Source organism: Nannospalax galili, unplaced genomic scaffold (genome assembly GCF_000622305.1).
Source record: "Nannospalax galili isolate Female #2095 unplaced genomic scaffold, S.galili_v1.0 scaffold374, whole genome shotgun sequence".
In the NCBI taxonomy this organism is placed as follows: domain Eukaryota; kingdom Metazoa; phylum Chordata; class Mammalia; order Rodentia; family Spalacidae; genus Nannospalax; species Nannospalax galili.
In genome coordinates, this window is record NW_008333879.1 from 261,556 (window position 1) to 284,130 (window position 22,575).

A 22,575-nucleotide genomic window follows, 5' to 3' on the forward strand; every position below is an offset into this window, starting at 1 on the left:
GTAGCTCTCCTAACATGATGTTCCCATCAATGTACTTGGTAAATGCACTCATTTGTGATTTTCTTTTGTTCTGTGACTACAAAAAGTTCATCTGACTGCTCCCATGCTGGGACATGCCAATTGATGCTCCCAGGCCATGGTATCTCATACTTGGTCCAGAATAACTCTTACTCCCTTTAGAGGGAGAGTAATGGCTTTTGGTCAACAGCAACAAAAAAGGTGTTTTCATCAGAGCCAGGACTGCAGCAGGCCCCTGCCTAAGCTTCCTTTCTCTTCTACTTTCTGTTGAGTCTCTTGACTAGATGAAGAGCCACCCTTCCCTGCCATCCCCAGAAGCAACAAAGGGGTAGAGCATTTGAACCACCTTGCTTCCTTTGGAACCTCATTTAGTAAGTTTAAGCTCAATTCCTTTTGTGCCACTTGACAAGCTAAAGATGTCGGTTATTCTATTTAGTTTTTCTTCTTTTTATTTTTATTTTAAACGTAAGGAAAAAAACGTGGTTTTTACATGACATAATCCAAACAACTGGACAGTATGCAAAGTGTTAAGACAAAGCAATCATCTTTACCTACCACTTCAAATTCTTTTACTCTAAAGTCAGTAAAAAGAAGTTTCAGACTTTTTATGTGCAAACATGAAAGAAAAAAAAAAAAAATCGCTGCCCACCCACATACCAGATCTGTGATGAAAGTAGATTTGCATGTGAAGGTGGCATCATTCTGCATGTTTCTGGAAGGTGATGCTTTGGATGAGATTAACATTGAAATTGGTAGATTGAGTAAGCAGATTCCCCTCTGTACTGTGGGTAGACCTTACCCTGTCAGGCCAAAATGCAACCAAGACTGGCCTCTCTGAACAAGAAGAGATTCTGCTAGCGGGCTGCCTTGGTTGGTTCTCTGGAGAACCGTGACTAATATAGAACCACAGTAACTGAACTACTTCATGCGAGAGCATTTTCAGTTTCTACTCCACTGGCATTCTTCCAGGGGGCAAACAGCAGAATGGCAGTTCTACTACTGCCATCTAGGCAGGCTCGTGCCCTCCTGATACAGGCTGTCCTGGAAGCCTAGGATCTGGAGGGGCACCACTGTTAGGCTTGACCATGTGGAACACAAGTGAGCATGAGGCTCATCTGCTAGGGGGACTGAGCAGAATGAAAGCACTGGAGCCCCTGATGGCCAAAGGCCCACGCTGCTATTTATGGCACTCTAGTTATGTGACTCAAATAAACCTTGCTTCCTGCCACAGTCTGAAGGGCTTTTTGCCACTTGCAAACAATGCTTTATTTTAAATGGCTACAAGTATTCTTCAGTGTACTCATTCCTATTTGTTGGACATTTATTATGCATTTTCAACAAATGTTTACTTAGAAGATTTGCAGAGAAAACTTAACACAGTAAACATTGTTATTCTTTGAAAGGCTGCTTATAATGGTGGTCCCTGGCTGGTCTCTGGGAATTGAGATTTTTAGGAGAGTTCTTTTTTAAATTTTTAATTATTTTTATGAGTATGAGTGTTTTGCCTGAAAGTGTGTAAGTGCATCTGTGTTGTGCAAAAGCCCGCAGAGGCCAGAAGAAGGTGTCAGATCCCCTGGAACTGGAGTTAAGGATAGTTGTTAGCCACCATCTGGGTGCTGGTAATTGAATTCGGATCCTCTGAAGGGCAGCCAGTGCTCTTTAACTCCTGAGCCATCTCTCCACCCCCCTTTAAGAGTGTTATTATCATTCTAATTTACATAAGTGATTCACTTGTTTATACAAAAGTAGTTTATGCCAGGTGTGGTGGCATGCACCTTTAATCCCAGCACTTGGGAGGCACAGGCAGGCAAATCTCTGAGTTCAAGGCCAGCCTGGTCTACATAGTGAATTCCAGGACAGCTGGGGCTACAGGGAGACCCTGTCTCAAAAAGACCAAAAACAAAACAAAATAAAACCAAAAAACCTAAAAGTAGTTTATGCTCAACACTGGTTTTCCTTTTGGGAGTCTAGCGTTTTGGTATGTGCTAGGCATCTGCAAATACAATCAAAACACCAGGCCAGAGATTTCGAAGGAACTTCCCCAGTAGGCAGGCAGACTTCACACCTGTTTTCACAGTGTGCTTTGTGGCGGGGGGCGGGGGTGGGGCACGACACACCAACTATTGAAATTTGGAGACCTGGGATTTAGACAGAAAGTGTTTTTTCAGCTCTAATTCTCCACAGGGACCACCATATAGGGAGTAAAAACGGCCAGTCCCCAAAGCCCTGGAGGAAAGGTTGGTCTCCAATTCAGATAACAGGCACAGCAGATGGTTTCTGTTTCAGCTTTTCTGTAACTTGCAACAGTGTTTAGGAGTTGTAGGTTAAGAAATTCTCTCGTCCCATTTTTCTGTTTATATAGTATGTCTTTTTCTCTTACCACAAGTCCTCAAATCCACAGCCAGGCCTTCTGGCTAAGGCTCTGGTGGCCGTGTGAGCCTCCGGGAAAGGATCCTTAGGAGCTTGTGTCATTTCCCCTTTGCCCTGTGCATCTGTTTCTTCTGCTGATTTTGCTTGTATCTTTCTGCTATAATATGTTATGGCTAAGTGCTATGTTTCTGTCTAGCAAATCACCATGTCTTGTGATAGAATTTGGGTACCTTGATACAACTGTCTCTCAAGTGGGATTTGTTGGAATGACTCTGATTCACTGAAATGTGGTGAACGCACTGTGAGGGGAGAGGAAAGAGGGGGATAGGATGCTGTAAGTCTCCATGTCCAGGTGGGGTTAGAATCATCGTGATACAAGGGAGCAACTGAGGGGCTATGTGTATGAGAGTAAAAGTTACCTGTGGGATCTGAAAACGATGGGCTCAACTCCAGGAGAGTTGGCTTAGATCCCCTGGCTGCTGTTAATCTGCTGGCTACAGAAAGGGTGAAAAACAAGAGCAGCTCAGTGACAAATGATGTCTTTGGTTTTTCTTCTATCCTCCCATGGGAAGAAAATGGGCCTTAAAATTCCCCAGGCAGCCAGGTGTGGTGGCTCATGCCTTTACCCAGCACTTGGGAGGCAGAAGCAGTCAAATCTCTGTGAGTTCTAGGCCAGCCTGGTCTCCATAGCAAGTTCCAGACCAACTGAGGCTACAGGGAGACACTGTCTCAAAAAGACCCCCTCCCCCAAAAGAAAATTCCTCAGGCTAGGCCAAAAAATATTAAAAGTTGGCACTGTTGTGCTCTCTTTGGGGGGGGGGGGGGCTCTGTTAGTAAAGAACTTGCCTTGTAAACATTAGGACCTGAGTTTGATCCCTAGAACCACCTTTGTTTAAAAGCCAGGTATGGTGGTATGGTTTATAATCCCAGGTGAATCCCAGGTGATCCCTGGGGTTTACTGGCCAGCCAGCCTGTTTTACTTAACTGAGCTCCTTGTTAGTGAGAGACCATCTCAAGAGGGAGAGGGAGGCGGGGGGGGGCAGAGAGAGAGAGAGAGAGAGAGAGAGAGAGAGAGAGAGAGGGGAATGGGAGTGGAGGGCCGTCATGTGTGGACTGTCATCACTGCAGTGGCCTCCCCACCCCCTTCCTACATGCCATGCCAGCCAGGATCTTCTCTGGCTGCTCTCCTGTTGCACAAAAACCACTGAGCTTATTAATGGGGGTCTGAGTAAACTACGAGGGGGAAAAAGGGAAAACAACACTTTTTGTGGAGTTTTATTTTGTGGTTAGTATTCCAAGCTCAAACTAGACAAAAACCGGCACAGAAGTGGGAATGCGGGGAAGATGCCCCAGTCTTAGCTGGGGAACCACTGGCAACTGGTAACTACTAGGAGAGGGAGAGTTGGTTTTTTTCTTTTTTTATTATTTTTATTTTATGTGTTGAGTTTATTGCCTGCATGTGTGTAAGTGTGCCTGGGTCATGCTGTGCCCTCAGTCAGAAGAGGGCGTCAGATCCTCTGGAACTGGAGTTACAGGTGGTTGTTAGCCACCATGTGAATGTTGGGAATCAAACTTGGGTTCTCTACAAGAGCAGTCAGTACTCTTGACTGCTGAGCCATCTCTCCAGCTCCTCATTTTCTTTAACACAGTGATGCTAATAGGTTAACCAGGCTCCAGTGGATGGACACACACCAAAGGTCATTTGGGGGTCACAAACTTGCCTCAATAGGCCTTAACATACATGACAGAATATATGAAATCCAGAAGGGGGGCTATAAAAGGGGTGCAGATAGGGGAGGGGCTCAAAATGTAATCAAAACACATTATATGAAATTCACAAAAATTCAATTAAAAATTCAGAAAAACATACAAAATATTAAATTCTTATGATTTTATAACTGCTAGAGGAACCTCGTCAAGGGAAAGAAAATGTTAGCGGGACACGACTTCTTCGCTTCTTTCCAGCAGTATGGGTTAGAATTTAAACTGAATTTAAATTGAAAACACAGTAAGTCAAGTTGGGTGTGGTGGCACATGCCTTTAGTCCTAGCACTCAGGAGGCAGAGGCAGGTGGATCTTTGTGTGTTCAAGCCAGCCTGGTCTACATAGTGAGTTCCAGGCCAGCTGGGGCTACCTTGAGAGAGGTCCTGTCTCAAAAAGACAAAAAAAAAAAAAAAAAAAAAAAAAAAGAAGGACCACGGTAAGTCTCAGTAGTCCTGGTAGCTAATGCTTTGTGCTATGGAAGATGTGGACTATCCACTATGTAGTTTAAAGAGAAGACAAGAAAAAGAGGTGGTCTACAGATGGAGATACAGAGATACGTTTAGAGTTTTAAAAAACAGGCTTCACGGGGCTGGAGAGATAGCTCAGAGGTTAAGAGCACTGACTGCTCTTGCAGAGGACCCGGGTTTGAATCCCAGCACCCACATGGCAGCTACGAATGGTCCTTAACTCCAGTTGCAGGGGAGATCGAAGCCCTCTTCTGACCTCCGCGGCATTGCACGACATGGGTGCACTCACATACATGCAGGCAATACACTCATACGCATAAAATAAAACTAAAATATTAAAAAATAAAACAACAACAAAAAAAACCAGGCTTCACTGAGAAGGTGAGGTCTTAAAGATGGATGATTTCCGACTTGATGAGTGCATTTTGAGGGAGTCAGTTTAGATTCTAAGGACTGATGGAACCAAAAAGGCTCAGGAAAGCCTGCCTTATCACTGGCTCTCAATCACCCTGCTTCTCTTGCTCCTGAAGTCTGGCTTTTTTTTGGATCCTGAGCTCAGAGACCCTAATTTCAGGGACTTGATTCTGAGCTAAATCCCAATGCTGCCAGAGACAGGATTTTAGCCCCTGTTGGAGCTGTGCAGAATTAGAAGCAGGAATGAGCTCAAATGCACAGGAATGAGGTGCGTGTGGCCTTGCACATTTAGCCTACCACTTAATGGGGCCCTTGGCTGTCAAAGTTCTCACTTCTTGGTTTGGCTGGCCTGACTAGCCATATATAAACACACAGGGAGGAGCCTGTTCTCTGCTGGGACCCCCTGAAATCCAGCTGTAGACTGGCTGTGTGCTTTTGATACAGTGACTGATGGCTCTGTGGACTTGTGGTTATTGCGCAAAGCTGTAAACTGGGAGAGGGCACAATGCAGAGATCAAGACCCTCTGCTCACCTGGGGCAGGCCCATGTGATGCCTGATGGAGCAAGTCTCAGGGCTGTTGTCCCTGTGCCCCCTGTGGCCCTTGTGCCTGCTTTCCCCAACAGCTGCACTGTAGCAATGAACTGAGAACCTAGCTTGGCTTCTCACCTACCTGCCCAGTGAAGTTTAACTCCGTACAGCTCTCCTCAGACCTGCACTGCCAAATGACAAATGATCAGGGTGAAAGGGTGATAGCATATGCAAGCTTGTCCTCAAGGTGTTCCAAAGTCAGGATTTAGTTGTGTCTAGCTTTTGAACATGATGTCTTCCTAGTGAAGTTATATAAAAATGTTGGTTTGTGAAGCTGTCTTGTACCTTTAGGATTCAATCTCTCTAGATAAATGATATGCAAGACATTAGAGGCTGGTTGAAAATGTGGAATTATGATTTCTGAATGGAAGCATTAGTTCCATTTATTGCTCACTAATGGAGCAAATAAAGTGAAACTCCCACACCGGGGAGGCAAGAGGGAGCAGAGAGGGTGTTAATGGGCCCTGTTTTCAACACATTTCTGGATGCTACTACCACTTTCTAAAAGAAAACTCTCCAGACCCTTTCCAAGCTGTGGGGTGACTAAATTCCCACTCCTGAGCCTATGATCCACTTGACAGGCTGCCCATGAGATGGCAGGATGGCCTGACTGTGCACTTTAACACAGAAAACCTCCAGATCTGTCTCAGATTCATGGGGTAGATGGACAGGGCCATGGACAGCACAACTATGTAGAACCTACTGGCAGCTCCCCTGAGACCAAGGACTGGACCAGGAAGACTAGGGCAAGCCACCCATGCTGGGAGGCCACATCATACTTAATGTACATCATGCTTAAGGATACAGGTACATCTCCCAACAACAGAGAACTCTGTTTACAGGGTTATCATGTGTGCTGTCTGGGATGGAACTTCTTGTGACACTACCTCAACCACAGAAGGCTTCTACTCATTAACACAATAAAGGTGTGTCTAAATTGATGCTTTGGGCTAGGTTAAAAAAAAAAAGGCTAATACAGAAACTTAAAGAGGAAGCCACTTCGCTACCTAACAGATCTTAAAACTAACAGAACTAACAGGATTTGTTTCAATTGGCTAAGCGCAGGACTCCTTAAGGACAAAGCAGCAGTTTGGCCTCAGTACTCCTGGGTCTTACACATCTGCTCTGGAGATGCCTGGGGCCAATGACAAGGAAGTAGACTGTGCTGAACATTATCAGGCCTAAATTCTATCCTTGAAAAGGCCTGCTGACCAGGGTTGCCCTTTCTTTGCATGTGTGAAATTAAGACTTCTGGTGAGCTCCCACCATCATGAAGTCTTAATGGCTTACTCAAAGTAAACAAACAGTATGATTCTTGGTAAACGCCTGCTTTCCTTCTGAGACGGTGCCACCTTACCCACCCCATTAAAAACTTTAGGTACTGCATCAGCCCCAGCCCAAGGTACTGGTCTATCAATGAGCTTTCCTGGTAGAAAATGTTTGACATGTTATTGTAACTTATTGCTGGGAAGTTAAGGACATTCTGTGTGACTCTCCTGAGACAATGCCATAGGAAGCTTGCATAATTTCCCATAGACTTTACTCTGAATTGTTTTCCTTTGCTATTTTTCTTTGTACTTTAAAAACTATTTTTAAAAAATTTAACTAATGTGTGTGTGTGTGTGTATATGAGAGAGAGAGAGAGAGAGAGAGAGAGAGAGAGAGAGAGAATGTGCATGTCTTGGTCAGAGACAACTTCCTTTACCATAATCGAACTCAGGCCATCAGGCTTGGTGATGAGTGCCTGGTAAAGACCTGCTGTGTCATCTCACCCACCATACATATAAAGTTATTACCGTATTAAACAACAGCTATGAATACAACCACATGTTGAGTCCTCTGAGTCTTCCTAGTGAATTACTGAACCTGGGGCTATGGCCTTTGGGCTTGCTAACACAGTGTGAAATGTTCAAGAGTCACATGGGTGGAGTCACATGGGTGAAGGGGAGTGGCAGAAGGTGAAGCTGGAGGGAGGCAAGGCCCTATTAGCAAAGGTGAGAAGTTTGGATTTTGAAGGTGACAGGAACCCACCAGAAGCTTGTGAGCAGAAAGGATGCTGGGTCTGGCAGCTGACAAGAGGACCGACATGAGGAGAGTGGGAAGCTCTCACACAGAAGTTCCCCAACTCTCCTCGGGTAGAGGAGCATCACAAAAGAGTAACCTCAGTTTAAGGAAGAACACAAACAGGGTGAATCTGTTTAAGAGTGAAGATGAGGGGCTGGAGAGATGGCTCAGTGGTTAAGAGCACTGACCACACTTGCAGAGGACCTGGGTTCAAGTCTCAGCATCCCCATGGTGGCTAACAACCATCTGTAACTCCAGTTCTGGGGATCCACCTTTTTCTGACTGTGGCATTGCAAGACATAGGTGCACTTACACACATGTAAGTAATACACTCGTACACATACAAATTAAAAATATAAAAGAGTAAAGATAAAGAAGGCATTTTTAAGCAGTGAGGAGAACCCGTGGAAAGGGTCCAGCACAAGCTGCACGGTCTACTTGAAGAACTTGTGAAAAGGATGTTTTGGGGGAAGAGCTGTGGGAGGTGAGGCCACAGAAGCTGCTCATGCCAGATGCTGAAGGCTCTGTGAACCATACTAAAAGTGTGTACTTCATCACTTAAGGCAAATAGGGGAGAAACAGTTGTAAATAATGGAATTACAGGCTCAAATCAGAGTTTCAGAAAGATCAGTGCAATAGCAACATGAGGAGAAGCTAAGAAAAGGAACGACTTAGAAGCAACTGCCATGTAATCTAATGTAGGGAGTGGGACATACAAACCTATGCAGGTCCAATTCGTGTTACACATTGAACATGTATAAAAGCACATCAGAATAAATTAAAGGTGTTGGAGAGATAGCTTAGCACACAATGCTCTTATAGAGGACCTGAGTTCTGTTGCTGGCACCCACATCAGGCAGCTCACAACCACCTGTAACTCCAGTTCCAGGGGATCTGATGCCCTTTCTGGACTCCATGGGCTCTGCACTAACGTGTACATACCAACACACAGATACACATACCCAAACACATAATTAAAAATAAAAAATAAATCTTAGTAAATTAAAAATAAATTAAAATGAATCTAAGCCATTACTGAAAACTAAAACAAGTTGAACAAGTGAATATAAATTTTATGAAGTTGTTAGTATCACCAAACACAGAAAACTATTCAAGTGATACTTAAAACACTCTTTCAAATCCCTAGCAAAATATATGCTAGAGACAAAAGAATCAGAAATCACCAATCTGTTTTGCCCTTTTACTGGTACAGAAAACGCAGAGACAACCTGATCCAGTTCCCTCAGAAATATGCACAGATCTGCTGGTAAGCACATTAAAAGGTATTTAGTAGGCTCACAGTCCTTATTTTTGGAATGCTTTGGCAGGATGGACTTGATCTGTCTAGACTGTTCCTTTTATATAAGCCTGAGGTGTATGTAGGCACAACTTCCCAGAATATTCCAAGTTATATGAATATCATAGAATAAATTTGAGACGTCTCATCAAAACAGCTCTTTTGTGGAAATGACACTCCACATGCATCCCTTAGGGGCCTATACAGTATGACCTGGATCAGAGCTCGCCCCAGACAGAAGTAAGAAAGTACCTGCAGAAAGCTGTGATGCCTGTGTCTTGCGATAATTTGATCTTTGAAAATATGAACCAGGATCTAGAGAGATGGCTTGGCAGTTAAGAGCACTGGCTACTCTTGCAGAGGACCTGAGTTCTATTGCCAGCACTGACATGACAGCTAACAACAGTGTGTAACTCCAGTTCCAGGGTATACGATGCCCTCTTCTGTCCTTTATGGGTACGGAATGACACAGGTACACTTACATTCATGTAGGCACAACACTCATACATATAAAATAAAAATAGTTAGGCATCGTGGTGCATGCCTTTAATCCCAGCACTTGGGAGGCAGAGGCAGGCAGATCTTTGTGAGTTTGAGGCTAGCCTGGTCTATATAGCAAGTTCTAGGCCAGCTGGAAGGGAGACTCCGTCTCAAAAAGACAAAAATAAAATAGAAATAAATCAAAATAATTTTTTAAAAGAAAACATGTACCAGGTTTGATACCGTTTAAGTCTGATTCTTCTAAGTTCAGTAAGCAAACCGTGTATCTTACCTCACTTAATTTGCACTGCATGTATGTACATGCATGATAAGCTTCCTAACAATATCCACTAAAAAGGTCTATGGAAGAGAGCAGTAGCAATATACATTCTTGGTGCCCGGGTGGAGTCTAACTCATGGAAATGAATCCAGATTCTCTGGAGAAAAGGCTGAAGTTAGTCTCTAGTTATGAGTTTGAGATGCATTATCTCACCTGAAAAAAGCTACGAAGGATCAGCAGAATTCAGTCAAAAGGAGAAAGGCACCAACTTAAACAGATGCCCCCACAGACAAAAGTGGCATAATTTGAGCAAAAAGAATTGAAACAGTGAAACACATGTACATAAAGATCCTTCAAGTTTCTTCACATACAACTTCTAAATTCTGACATCTCTTGGGGGCTGTGTCTTTTGTATACTAATGTGAGTGGTAGCTGGGGGTTCCTAGGTAGCCAAAATGGGGAACCAGCCATGCAGTCAGGGGCCTGGAACGTTCAGTCCCACTGCTTCAGAGGAGCTGAAGGTTCAGGTAACAACTCAGTGATGTTCACACAATGCAACTTCTACACACACCCTTAAGGACTGAGTTCTTAGACGTCGACAGCAGACTGCACAGAGGAAGATGGTACACCCAGAGAGGGCATGAAGTTGTGTCCCTTCTCCAGTAACTCAATCTATGCATTTCCTGCCTGGCTCTTCACCTCGGCCTTTTGTAATACACTTTATAATAAGTAAAAAAGCGTTAAGTCCTTTCCTGAATTTTGTGAACTGCTATAGCAAATTAACTGAACCTAAGGATGGGGTCATAGGAACTCCGACTTACACAGACTGCTGGAAGCACAGGCACAACCATCTGAGGCTTGACACTGGCAGGTGAAGTGGGGCAGGTGGCAGTCCTGTGGGATTGAGTCCTCAAGCTGAGGGATCTGATGCTATCTCCAGGCAGAGGGCAACTAAGAGTTAAATAAGAGGACACCCAGATGGCATCTGCTGGAGAATCCACTTGTTTAATAATGTGGGAAATACTGGCTTATTGGGTGAGCATAGGAAAATCATTTAGGTCTGTCTGTTTTTCTTCCTATATCCTTCCCAATACTCAAAAGAAAAGCAAAGAAATAAATACAAGGTCCCACATTTATAATTTGGAAATATTTCAAGAGGAAAAAAAAAAGGCTTTCTCCAAATACTTGATGAGGCAGTATCTCAGGCGACAAATACAGGAGGTATGGTAAGAGTCAGGACTTTGGCTATGCAACCCCAGAGGAAATAAAGGGTCCAGAAAACATTTTATATACATAACCTCTAGAGAACAAACAGTTTATAAACAACCTCTAGGCAAAAGGTCAGTGAGCAACTCCGGGATAGCTGGATCAGGCTGACACCACCTCTCATCTCATGGATGAATCTCAACTTCACTAAAGGTGAGACACACCACCTGCCTCCAACATAAAGTACAAACCACCACCCATGCAATAGTCACAAGGCACAACCATCTGAGGACAGATGGTAAAAGGACAGAACCAAATGTACAAAATCCCACAGAGCTAACTTCCAGCTTACAGAATACACAGCAAACTACAGAACAAGGTAAATAACATTACGTGGATACAGCTGGCTAGATCAAATGGAGGGAAACGGCATAGCAAATAGGACACTAGTCCTTCGACAATCAAAATGATCCTTAAAATTAAGGGTGGGAGAACTATAACAGATTCAGGGAAACCTTGGCTTGGCTACTGATTCAGACAAACCAATTCTAAAAGCCACTTGAAACAAGTGGGAAAACCAAACAGTCTAGGTATTTGGTGATAAAGGAACAAAAGTTAAGTGTATGATTTTGTTGGAAAAAAATAATCTTACTTTTAGAGAGACATCCACAGGTCAAAGAGCATGTGGAATGCGCCTTAAAGTGCTTTGGGAAAGGCATACAAGTTGAATGGGTGGGTGGTAAAGGAGCTAGGGCAGCAGCACGCTGCTGAGGCAAAGCCGGGTCATAGGGGCACTGTACACTCTACTTCTGTGCATATTGCCAAAACATTCCTAATAAACAAAAAATAGATGAATTAAACTAAATTATCTGGCAAATTTTAAAAAACAGTAATATACAGTTGGCTGAGATACAGGAAAAATTGAGGCTTGGAGGAAACAGACAATTACTTCTCGGAAAAACAACAGAATGTATCAAACTTTTTTCTTAAATTTATATTCACTATAGAAAATATACTTCAAGAATTCTAAAGAAAATTTCACAGATGTCTGCAAAGATATATCTCCTAGCAAAACACTGCAATCAACCTATCATCTATCTGTCTGTCTGTCTATCTATCTAGCTATCATCTAATTTACTGTGAGTGTGTGTCCCAAGGATTGAATTCAGGTCATCAGGCTTGGTGGCAAGTGCTTTTACCCACTGAGCCATTTGCCTGGCCCTCAATCAGCCTATTTCTAAGCTACTGTAAATCAGCACAGTTATTTATAGTCATTAATTATCAAATTGCAAAATAATAATAAATACAAGGGAATGCTCATGATAAACTTTTAAGTGCAGAATGGCAGGTACAAAATAGCATTTACCTATTTTGACCCAATTTAATTTTCTTCAAACTATTTGTACACCTATGAAAAAGCCTGTACGAGTATTCTCCAGGATGCTGTTAGTTGTTATTTTTAGCTGATGGGATTAAAGTGCTTTCAGTTTTTTAGAATTCATTTTTCTATTAATGATTATGGTATATTTATAATAAAAAAAAATGAACCTGATGTTTTAAAGTTCCAAGCGGGACAGAATCCCGACAGATAATGCTGAAGGGTGCTGTGGTGCTCAGTCATCTGTGAGGTAATAAAGGTGGCAGGACAAGGCACAGTGGCTCCCTGTTTTTAAAAAAGACATTTAGCACAGTGTGTAGTGAGGAAGGTCTGCTTTCAGATTTAAAGGAAGTGTCAAGCAGGTGAGAAGAGGCTGAACGCTTAGGGAAGTTTCAACTAGAGAAGGAAAGACACAGATGCAAATCCAATGACCTGGATGGGGGCAAAGGCTACAAAGGCTACTTGAAGAGGCTACAATAGTAAAAATCCCAACACAGCTCTGCAACCCAACAACATGTTCACAATTCTGTTTCTTTTGTGTGTATCACTGACAGATTACTTAAGAATTTTTCTCAGAGGAGCCAGGTGTAGTAGTGCATACCTTTAATCTCAGCACTCAGGAGGCAGAGGCAGACGGATCTCTGGGAGTTCCAGTCCAGCCTGGTCTACACAAGTTCCAGGTCAGCCAGTGGGATATTAGTATAAAATACATGCAATTTTATCTAGTGAATTCAGGTCATGTAACATCAAATTTGAACAGTGATCCAAACTGATATACTAAAATCCTGTAAAACTGTACTCTGCACTTTCTACATGGTGAACCAGTAAGATCCACCACCCCCGGCATGTCTACACTCCCTAGATTTTTAAGAATTTGTCTTTTTCCTAAATCAGGCAAAATCAAACGAGACGTCCAGACTACCTGGCTTCCGTACTTTCTTTGGTTCTTCATAGTCCTTGCTGTCTGGACTTGCAGATTCCAGAAAGCTGACTTCTTCAGTGACACTGACCTCCTCCTGGATCTTGAGGCTGTCTTCCTCATCTTGAAGGGGGGATTCTAATTCTGATTCCTCTGAATCAAGGAATATCTGGCCAGCGACTACTCTGCCTGTGGTGGTGTGGTCCTTCACCGACTCATCCGTTGGCAAAGAGCTCTAAGAACATAAGGCACCTGTCAGTCATCAACTGTACAAAGACTCCTTGTAGCCCAATCTCACCATTTGTCTGACCAACCTACAAGGAGCTTTCAGCTCCCTGTCATGTCAGACTCTCACCTTGCTATAGGCTGTGTGATGTGCTCACTGTAGGCCTTCACTACCTTACCTTGAATTTCAGCTTGGATGTTACTTTCCCACAAGTCTGCTTTAATCTTGAACATCACAATTAGATCTTCCTTCTACAAACTCACCCTACCTTAAACTTCCCCTTGATAACACTCTATTATGACTTCGTGTTTTATCTCTATTCCATAGAATCTAGAGATTAGCGTTCATAAGTAGTGCGATTTCTTGGATATATGAAAATCAGCTATATTTAATTAACTAATGAGGAAGTGCATTAAGTGCTTAGAGTAAAAAACTATATAAGTGGAAATATGGCAGATGTTAGATCTTCAAAATTAAAAAGGGAATAAAAGTGGGTGTGGTGGTTACATCTGAAATCCCAGGTTTGGGAGGTAGAGGCAGGGGGGTGAGAAGATCTGGGTTATCCTCAGCTATATAGTTAGTTTGAAGTAGCCTGAGCCACATGAGACTGTCCAAATAAAAAAGGAGGATTAAAATCAATCTCTCTTCAAGTAAAAAACATGTTACTGAACAAAGCTTTTGTGTGGAGGCACACCCATCCACACAGTATACTCAAACTCAAGTGGACATTAACCCTGACTGAAGCACCCTTAAAGGAAATCCTGCTATTCGCTCAGATCAGTGTTTAATGAAAAGAGCTAGAATTAATATTGAGATCTCTGTCTTCCTTTTAATTGAATTGTTACTCAAAAGTAATAATATGTCCTTTCTAAGGAACATAAGTCCCTACTTTTAACTGAGTCAGTGTAAAATTTCAGTACCCACCTTGGAATCTAAGGATTCATCCCGGTCACTTTCATCATCTGCAAAGAAATTTTAAGATAAATTATCTTTTTTATTGGGAATTACAAATATTAGAAAGCATTAGTATACAAAAGATGCTATCCTTCCCCATCTAGCAGAAGAGCTCAGGAATTTTAAGAATTGTATGTGAAGAAACTTGGAAGGAAGAACAGATATACAACAAATAAGCTGGGCCTTGTGGCGCAAGCCTTTAATCCCAGCACTGTGGAGGCAGAGGCTGGCGGATCTCTGTGAGATCAAGGCCAGCCTGGTCTAGATAGTTTCAGGACAGCTGGGCCTACAGGGAGACCCTGTCTCAAAACAAACAAAAACCAGGTAATAACCAGCTACTGGATAAATAAACCTATAATTATTTGAAAACTGACTGTATTCAGCAACTTCACAAAAGAGTAAGTGAAGGAAAAATTTTCTTTTTCCACATAGGAAACCGAAGGCCCTCCCTCTGACTTTCCCCAACCAATCCCTTCTTCAGATTCCATCTAAGTTAATAAAAATAAATCTGTGATTTCACATTCCAGGTCTTCACCTGCTGGTTTCGCTGCTGTTAGATGTTGAGTAACCTCAGTTTATTTTGATATTAATCAGCATTTTTTGATTCAATAATGCTACCAAGGGTGAGAACAAATAATTGTTATTATTTTTCAGCAGGGTTGAAAATATATTTAGATAAATTTGTTGAGATCTGTGGTGTACTCTACTACAGAGATAACCAGACAGCCATGGGTCAAAAGTAGCACTGAACTATTATCATACACCACTGTGGTAGTTTGAATAAGAATGTCCATTTTGGACATTTTGTCCCCAGTTGGTGGTGCTGTCAGGGGAGGCTTTAGGTGTGGCCTTGCTGGAGGAAGCATGTCACTGGGGTCACTAGGGGTGGGCTTTAAGAGTTCTCAAGCCTTGCTGGATTTCCTGTCTTGCTCTGCTTCCTCTGCCTGCTTGTAGTGTGATTGCTCAGCTTTCTGCTCGGGTCATCAACCTCCGCCATGCCTCCCCCACCATTATAGACCCTTACCCTGGAACCATAAGCTCAAATAAACTCTTCCTTCTGTAAGTTGCCTTGGTCAGCATGTGTTATCACAGCGACAGAAAAGTAACTAATACAAAAACAAATAAAAAACCAAAAGAAAAAAAAAGTAACTAATACAATCTTTTACCAAGGTTATTCATTAAAAATCAATAGCTGCCTTAAGCTGGGCATAGTGGTGTATGCCTTTATCCCCAGCACTCAGGAGGCAGAGACAAGTGGATCTCTGTGAGTTCAATGCCAGCCTGATCTACATAGGGAGTTCCAGGCCAGCTGGGGCTACAGGGAGACCCTGTCTCAGAAAGACTAAAAATCAATAGCTGCCTTTAAAAAAGGTGGGCAGGGAATGGTCAGATGGACTACATGGTGGCTTACAACTCCAGTTCCAGGAAATTCAACACCTTCTTTTGCCCTCCACTGGCACCAGGCATGCATGCAGCACACACATACATGCAGGCAAAACACTATATATATATACTTTTACAAAAAAAAGAAATCAATAGTTCAAGGCCAGCCTGGTCTCCATAGTGAGTTCCAGGACAGCTTGGGCTACAGGGAGACCCTGTCTCAAAAACACCAAAAAAAAAAAAAAAAAAGAATCTGGCTGGGCGTGTGGTGCACACCTTTAATCTGAGCATTCAGGAAGCAGTAGCAGGCAGATCTCTGTGAGACTGAGGCCAGCCTGGTCTGCACAATGAGTTCCAGGCCAGCTGGGGCTGCAGGGAGACCCTGTCTCCAAAAACAGAATTTAAACAAATGAACCCAGACATTATTTACACCTTTCTTACACCATACAGGTTGCTTCAGTTTTGTTGATAACATAATTATTCTTTTGTCATTCTTTCCATGTTTTCTGGCAATTTCTTCCAGTCTATGTGCCTGTTACCCTTTTTCCTGCTTTATAGAAGCAAGCAACAAGACAACGCCCAGGAGCAAATGTTTGATTTTTGTAGTCACTGCCAACTTAAAGAAAACTCCCAGGTAATCATCAGGTTTCCTTTTTGATCTTAAAATTACCTGAGTTTATGCTGCAGCAGGATTTAGTGTTCTCTTCCCCATAAACTATATGAGAAATTAACAATACAATTCTAGGAAACCATTTTTAATTAATTTTTTTAATCTACTGTCTCTTCCCCAGTGAAAACAATTTGTTTTTTATTAGAAAATTTGGAATTTTACTTCAGATGGTTATGTCCTGTTTGTAACTTATAATAAAAACATACTTTAGAGCTTTATTATCAAAATATTCAATTGATTTTAAGAAGTATAATCAGTTCATGTACAAAATATGCAACTCTTATTTCATAATATTTGTTTTGAGTATCTGAGAAAAACAGTCTACCAGTGAAGGTCTGCCATATGCAACAGTGCTGTCAATTCAAGGAAAACTTAAATGATGGCTACTTTTTGCACTCACTTGCTTTGAGATTATCTTCCAAATGTTTTATTTCTGGCAAGTTTTGAGGAGCAAAGGTATGGTATGCATTAGGCCCACAGTGCCCACCCATACCATTTTGGTGGTGATATCCATTAATTAACAATCTTTCCTCCTAACTTCTTGAAGTTCTAACAGATGGTTCAAATCCCATGGGGGGGGATCAATCTCTATTATGCATCAAAGTTGTAAGTACAAATGTGCTTAATCACAAATACCGACTACTTAATATTTGAGGATCAGGCATCAAGCATGCAAATTCATATACGATACATCTGGATACTCTGGACCTTTGGACTAGCTGCAATAGTAAATTGCTAAGGCTTAACCTTATTACATGGTCATATAGGTAGCTAGTAAGTAAATAATATTGATACCTATAAATAAATGTAGGCAAAGACATTTGAAACATTGCAAACTGTTAGGCATCAGAGGAGCAAAATGTGTTTTTAACTCCAGGAGAAAAGCCTTGTGACATCAGAGTGGTTTCATGTGAATTGCATCATGCTTTTCTCTCTTTCACCAACTAGGAGAATATGCTACCAAGACCTGGTCAACAAAAGAATTCTTTCTCAGTTACTAAACTGGGAAAACATCCCCCACATGGTAGCCTTAGAGATGGCTATTTTCTCTTTTCAAGAGATATTCACGAACACCTTTAAAAAAGTTTTTATAACTCTAATCACTTCTGATATGTAGTTTTCAGGTAAAGATTAAAGACAGCGAAGTCAGGCATAAAGAGAAAGTACACAGTAATGCTTTTTATCAGGCAGAAGTAAATATTAAGTAACAAAAAAAATGTAGAAGAATGCAACAAAGAGTTCTGAATTTCTCTTGAGTATCACATCTAAAATCTGTCAAACTACTAACTATGTATCTTTCTTAGCAAAAAGATCGATTTTCGTTTTTATTATACTACTTTATAAAGCTGCAAACTATTAGGCAGGTTTTGTCAAGGAAAGGCTATCATTACAAACTCATTTTACCATCTGTCATGCACATTAAAAAGTGCAATGAGTTTAGTGAAAAGCGATCAGCCATCCCGTTTTCACTTTGCCACTTTGCTGAAGACAGGTGTGGATCCTAGGGAATTCCTGATTCTAAACTTCCCCAACTCTGAGGCTTGGAGGCTTGGAAAGTTAAATTTGAGACCTGGTTTTTCCACATATGTATTTGGACAACAAGGTTCAGCATCAAAAGCTTGCTCAGCCTCTATTTTCTCAATCTGTCAAAAGGGATACCACGTATCCTGCAGTTTTACAATGTTGTAAGAACCAAAACAGCAAAACTGAACATCCTCAGCTATCTAAAAACTGCTCTCTGAATAACTTACCTGAAACACCCAGCAAGGTGTCTAACGTAGACTACAACACTCATCCTCATGTTCTCTCAGTCTCTCCCTGACCATTTCTACTGAACCCAGGGCCTCCTACAAAAAGGCACCAACAAGCTACACTCCCATTTCTTTTTTGAAATACTTTTATTATTTTTATTTTATGTGTACGAGTGTTATGCCTGCATGTAAGTAAGTGCACCCATGTTGCACAATGCCCACGGTGGACAGAAGAGGCTGTTGGATTCCCTGGAACTGGAGTTATGGACAGTTGTTAGCTGCCATGTGGGTGCTGGGATTTGAACCCGGATCTTCTGCAAGAACAGTCAATGTTATTAACTTGCTGAGCCATCTCTCCAGCCCCTTACACTCCCATTTCTAAAGAGAAAAAATGATAGTCTTTCACTGTAATTTTGAGAAAATGAAGGAGAAATAACTTTTCGCTCTCTTTTCAATGTTTTCATCCACAAGGAAAAGAAAACTTTTTTTTTTTTTCTTTTTGAGACAGGGTCTCCCTGTAGCCCCAGCTGTCCTGGAACTCACTATATAAACCAGGCTGGCCTTGAACTCACAAAGATCCGCCTGCCTCTGCCTCCCAAGTGCTGGGATTAAAGGCATGCGCCACCATGCCTGGCAAGAAAACATATTTTTTTTCTATCGTTTTGAAGCAGGGTCTCCCTGTAGCCCCAGCTGTCCTGGAACTCACTATGTAGACCAGGCTGTCCTTGAACTCACAGAGATCTGCCTGCCTCTGCCTCCCAAGTGCTGGGACTACAGGTGTGCGCCACCACACCCGGCTGAGAAAACATTTTTAATGTAAGTACTATACTTTCACATGTCTCCAAACCAATTTATTAGATGATGTTTACAGTATTAGATGATGTTTACTAACAGTGACAGAATTACCTGGTTATAAGTTCAGCCTGTTCTGGATACCATTAATATTAAACACAAAATTACCATAAAAAACCTATTTAAGAGCAAAGCTTTAAATCTAAATTTTAAAGTTGAGGTTAAAATCCTAAGTGCTTTAATGAATGAAATGGTGAACTAAAAAATCCAAGCCTTTGGTTTATAAAGCTTTACAGCACGTTTGATGATATTTGAACTTCATGAGAGCAGAAAAGAGATGTCTCTTGGTCTACCCAGATGCCTGGCTCTCCAACACCTAGGATGTCCTAACCCTAGATATCTCATGGTTACAAAATCCAAGGGTGGCAAAGTCTCTTATATTAAATAGAACAGTATTTACACATAACCTATGCCACTTCTTACTTTTATCAAGTACAAGGTAAATGCCATACAATTAATTATTATACTGTTTAGGAAATAATGACAAGAATAAAAAGTCCACACATGTTTAAGTACATAAACCTTTTTCCCTCCAGGTATTTTCCATCTTAGTTTGGTTGAATCCGACAATGTGGAACTTGTGGATGAGGGGGGGTTGATTGGTCTTTACTATCTTTCATCATGATTTAAAAAAATATTTTATTACTTTTATTTTATGTGTATATTGCCTGCATCTAGATAAGTGCACCCGTGTTGTGCAATGCCCGCAGAGGACAGAAAAGACTGTTGGATTCCCTGGGACTGGAGTTATGGACAGTTGTTAGCTGCCATGTGGGTTCTGGGATTCAAACCCGGGTCTTCTGCAAGAACAGTCAGTGTTCTTAACCACTGAGCCATTTCTCCAGCCCCTCATCATGACTTTTATATTGTAGCTCTGGCCAAGTTTCTGCCTGTACCAGAGAAATGCTTTGGCACCCTTTCACTGTGATGGAAATCAGAGTAGACATTTCTTAAACTCAGTAGTCTGCTTACATGACTACAACCCTAAGACTTAACATCAGTGTTAACAGTCTTTTACTATAACATCCTAAGAATCTCAACTGGTGATCTTCAAATATCATTTCCTATGACCCAGGGCTCGAGTTATACAGGATATAGTCAGAGGAAGACGTAGGAAAATTTGCAATGCTGTAACCCTCTTCACACTCTGCAAACTGAACTTCAGAGGAATAGCCATTATGTTCTTTCATTACTGAAATCTTCAAAGTTTAGTGTGAAGAATCACGGAGCTGGTATCTGGCATATTCTAGACCTAAAACTGAATTCTTAACAAAGTCGTAGGAGAATTCTGTTGCTAGTGGTCCACAGTCCATCAGGTACTTTACCCGAGAAACTCAACAGTCATCCTTCACGCTTCTTTTGGACAAATAACAGCTAAAACTGCCGCAAGAAACAAGTACTACATCGTCTTTAAAGAGTCGATCATGACCACAAAGTATCCCCTCAAAAGGAGCATGATGGCTCTCAAGCATGATGTTGGCAATCAGGTGATTGGCATGAATTTGTTGCTTTTGAAATGATGTCACCAAACACTACGTGGGCAGAATTTTGGTTTAGATCTCTTATTTTAGAAATAGGATAATGTTATGGCTTTCATTTACAACTAGGACAGATAATTTGGGGATTCAAATAACCATCTGTGAAATTTTCTGTTGCCAAAAAAGGTTGACATTTATATTTTGCACTGTTCCAAAAAATTTTAAATCCACTGAACAGCTGTCTTTTAAACTGAAATGGGTTAAAATCTCAATGTTTTACTGCATCCAATGTTTATCTACTTAGGCATTCCAAGTATTTTTAAAATAAACATTTCCAAGCTAATACATTTTCTGATGTAGGCAGGTAAAACATTCAAAAGGGAAATAATTTTTAGGAAGAGTATAGGCCAGCTGGTTGGAAAAAAAAAATTTATCAAAAGCACACGAATTTCTATCCAGAATAAGGTGAAACTATTTTCGACTCATTTTTAAAGAACCAAGCCTTTCTTGAAAACAGCAAAATGACTATCAATACACACCAGGCAACACAGAAGCACTGTGACAGAGGTCACACTTCCTCGATTCCGGAGAGTGGCCACAACGACATCGGTCTTCGTTTTAAAAACAAGACCTTATAGGCCAGGGATCACTTGGGTGTTGGGCAATTCACGTCACTGTCAGCATCCTAGTCCTGACCCACCCTGCTCTTCTCAAAGTGACAGCTCCAGGTGTGTCAACTACAAACCCCAGCCCATTCCAGAACCGTGGCCAGCACTGTCCACGTCGGGGGTCGAGAAGGCCGGGCGGGTGTAAACCAGGCACAGGGATGCCTTTCCACCGAGTTCAGTGCTCATTCGTGAAAGTTTGCTGCGTGAGAGCAGCGTGGGCAGTGGCCACCCCTTCCTTACCTGCAGCTCCTCTTCGGCCCAGGCCAACAGCAGCCCCAGGGAAGAGCAAGTGACAGGCAGGGAGAGGAGCGAGCAGAGCCCGTGGAGCCCCACGGCCCGGTCCCCACCCAGGTCGGGGGCGGCGGCTTCAGGCCTGCAGCCCGACGCCGGATACTGACCCGAGGACGCGGCCGCCGAGCCCAGGAGCACCGCGCAGAGCAGCAGCGTCAGTCCGACGCGGACCTGCATCCTGCCCTCAGAGGTTCGGAGCCGCCGTCACTACCGCCGCCGCCTCGGCGCTGCTTTTCCTGCTCCAGCTCCTTCCTAGCCCCTTCCCAGGCCTCCTTGGCCCAGCGCGCGGCCAATCCCAACCCGCCGCCCCGGCATCCTTGCCCAATGGCTGTGGTCGCCCCGCCTCACTCATGGCCGTGCCCCCGAGCTCACCTATTAGCCAATCATTGTGCGAGCTTCTCACACCAGCTTTCCGGGTTGGACCACGACCTCACCGACATGGCCCCAGCTAATTGGTAGCTCCTGGATCAGACCGTGAGTAAAGGGCTAGGAGAAAGAGCTTTACTCAGGACTACAACTCCCATAGTGCACTTTATTAGATCCACTTGGCGGAGGCCATTGGGAAGTGTAGTCCATCATGGGGCAAGCGTCCAAGCTCCTGGCGACTGTTAAAAGTAAGGAGGATATAACCAATACTTGGGCTAGATTCTTTTGCATCTGAAGCAAAATAAATATCAAGGAACAGGTATCATAAGGTTAACAAATTGCAAAGGCCGCGGTGGTGGCGCACTCCTTTAATACCCGCATTTGGGAGGCAGAGCTAGGAGAATCTCTGTGAGGGCGAGGCAAGCGTGGTCTACATAGCGAGTGCCAGGCCAGTTGGGGCTACAGGGAGACCCTGTCTCAAAAAGACTGAAAAATAAATAAATAAATAAAAAATTGTAAGGTTGTTGTCCTAGTTACTTTCTTGCTGTAATGAAACACTGATTGAAACCATCTTGGGGAGGAAAGGGTTTGTTTCCTCTTACCCTTCCAAGTAACAGCACATTATTAATGGAAGCCAATACAGGAACTTAAGCTGGGAGGGAACCTGGAGGCAGGAACTGAAGCACAGAC

General features: G+C 42.5%; 1 protein-coding gene across 1 annotated transcript in view; it reads right to left on the minus strand.

Moving 5' to 3' along the window:
* The window catches only part of Sel1l (SEL1L adaptor subunit of ERAD E3 ubiquitin ligase), a 64,798-nt gene extending 42,977 nt beyond the window's left edge, over window positions 1-21,821 (minus strand). Inside the window, exons 1-3 of the mRNA XM_008828663.3 lie at window positions 21,627-21,821; window positions 14,397-14,434; window positions 13,250-13,481 (exon numbers count right to left, since the gene is read on the minus strand). Of these exons, the coding sequence (XP_008826885.1) occupies window positions 13,250-13,481; window positions 14,397-14,434; window positions 21,627-21,696 (340 nt within the window). The 5' untranslated portion in view covers window positions 21,697-21,821. The remainder of the gene's footprint in view (window positions 1-13,249; window positions 13,482-14,396; window positions 14,435-21,626) is intronic.
* Window positions 21,822-22,575: the final 754 nt, after the last annotated feature.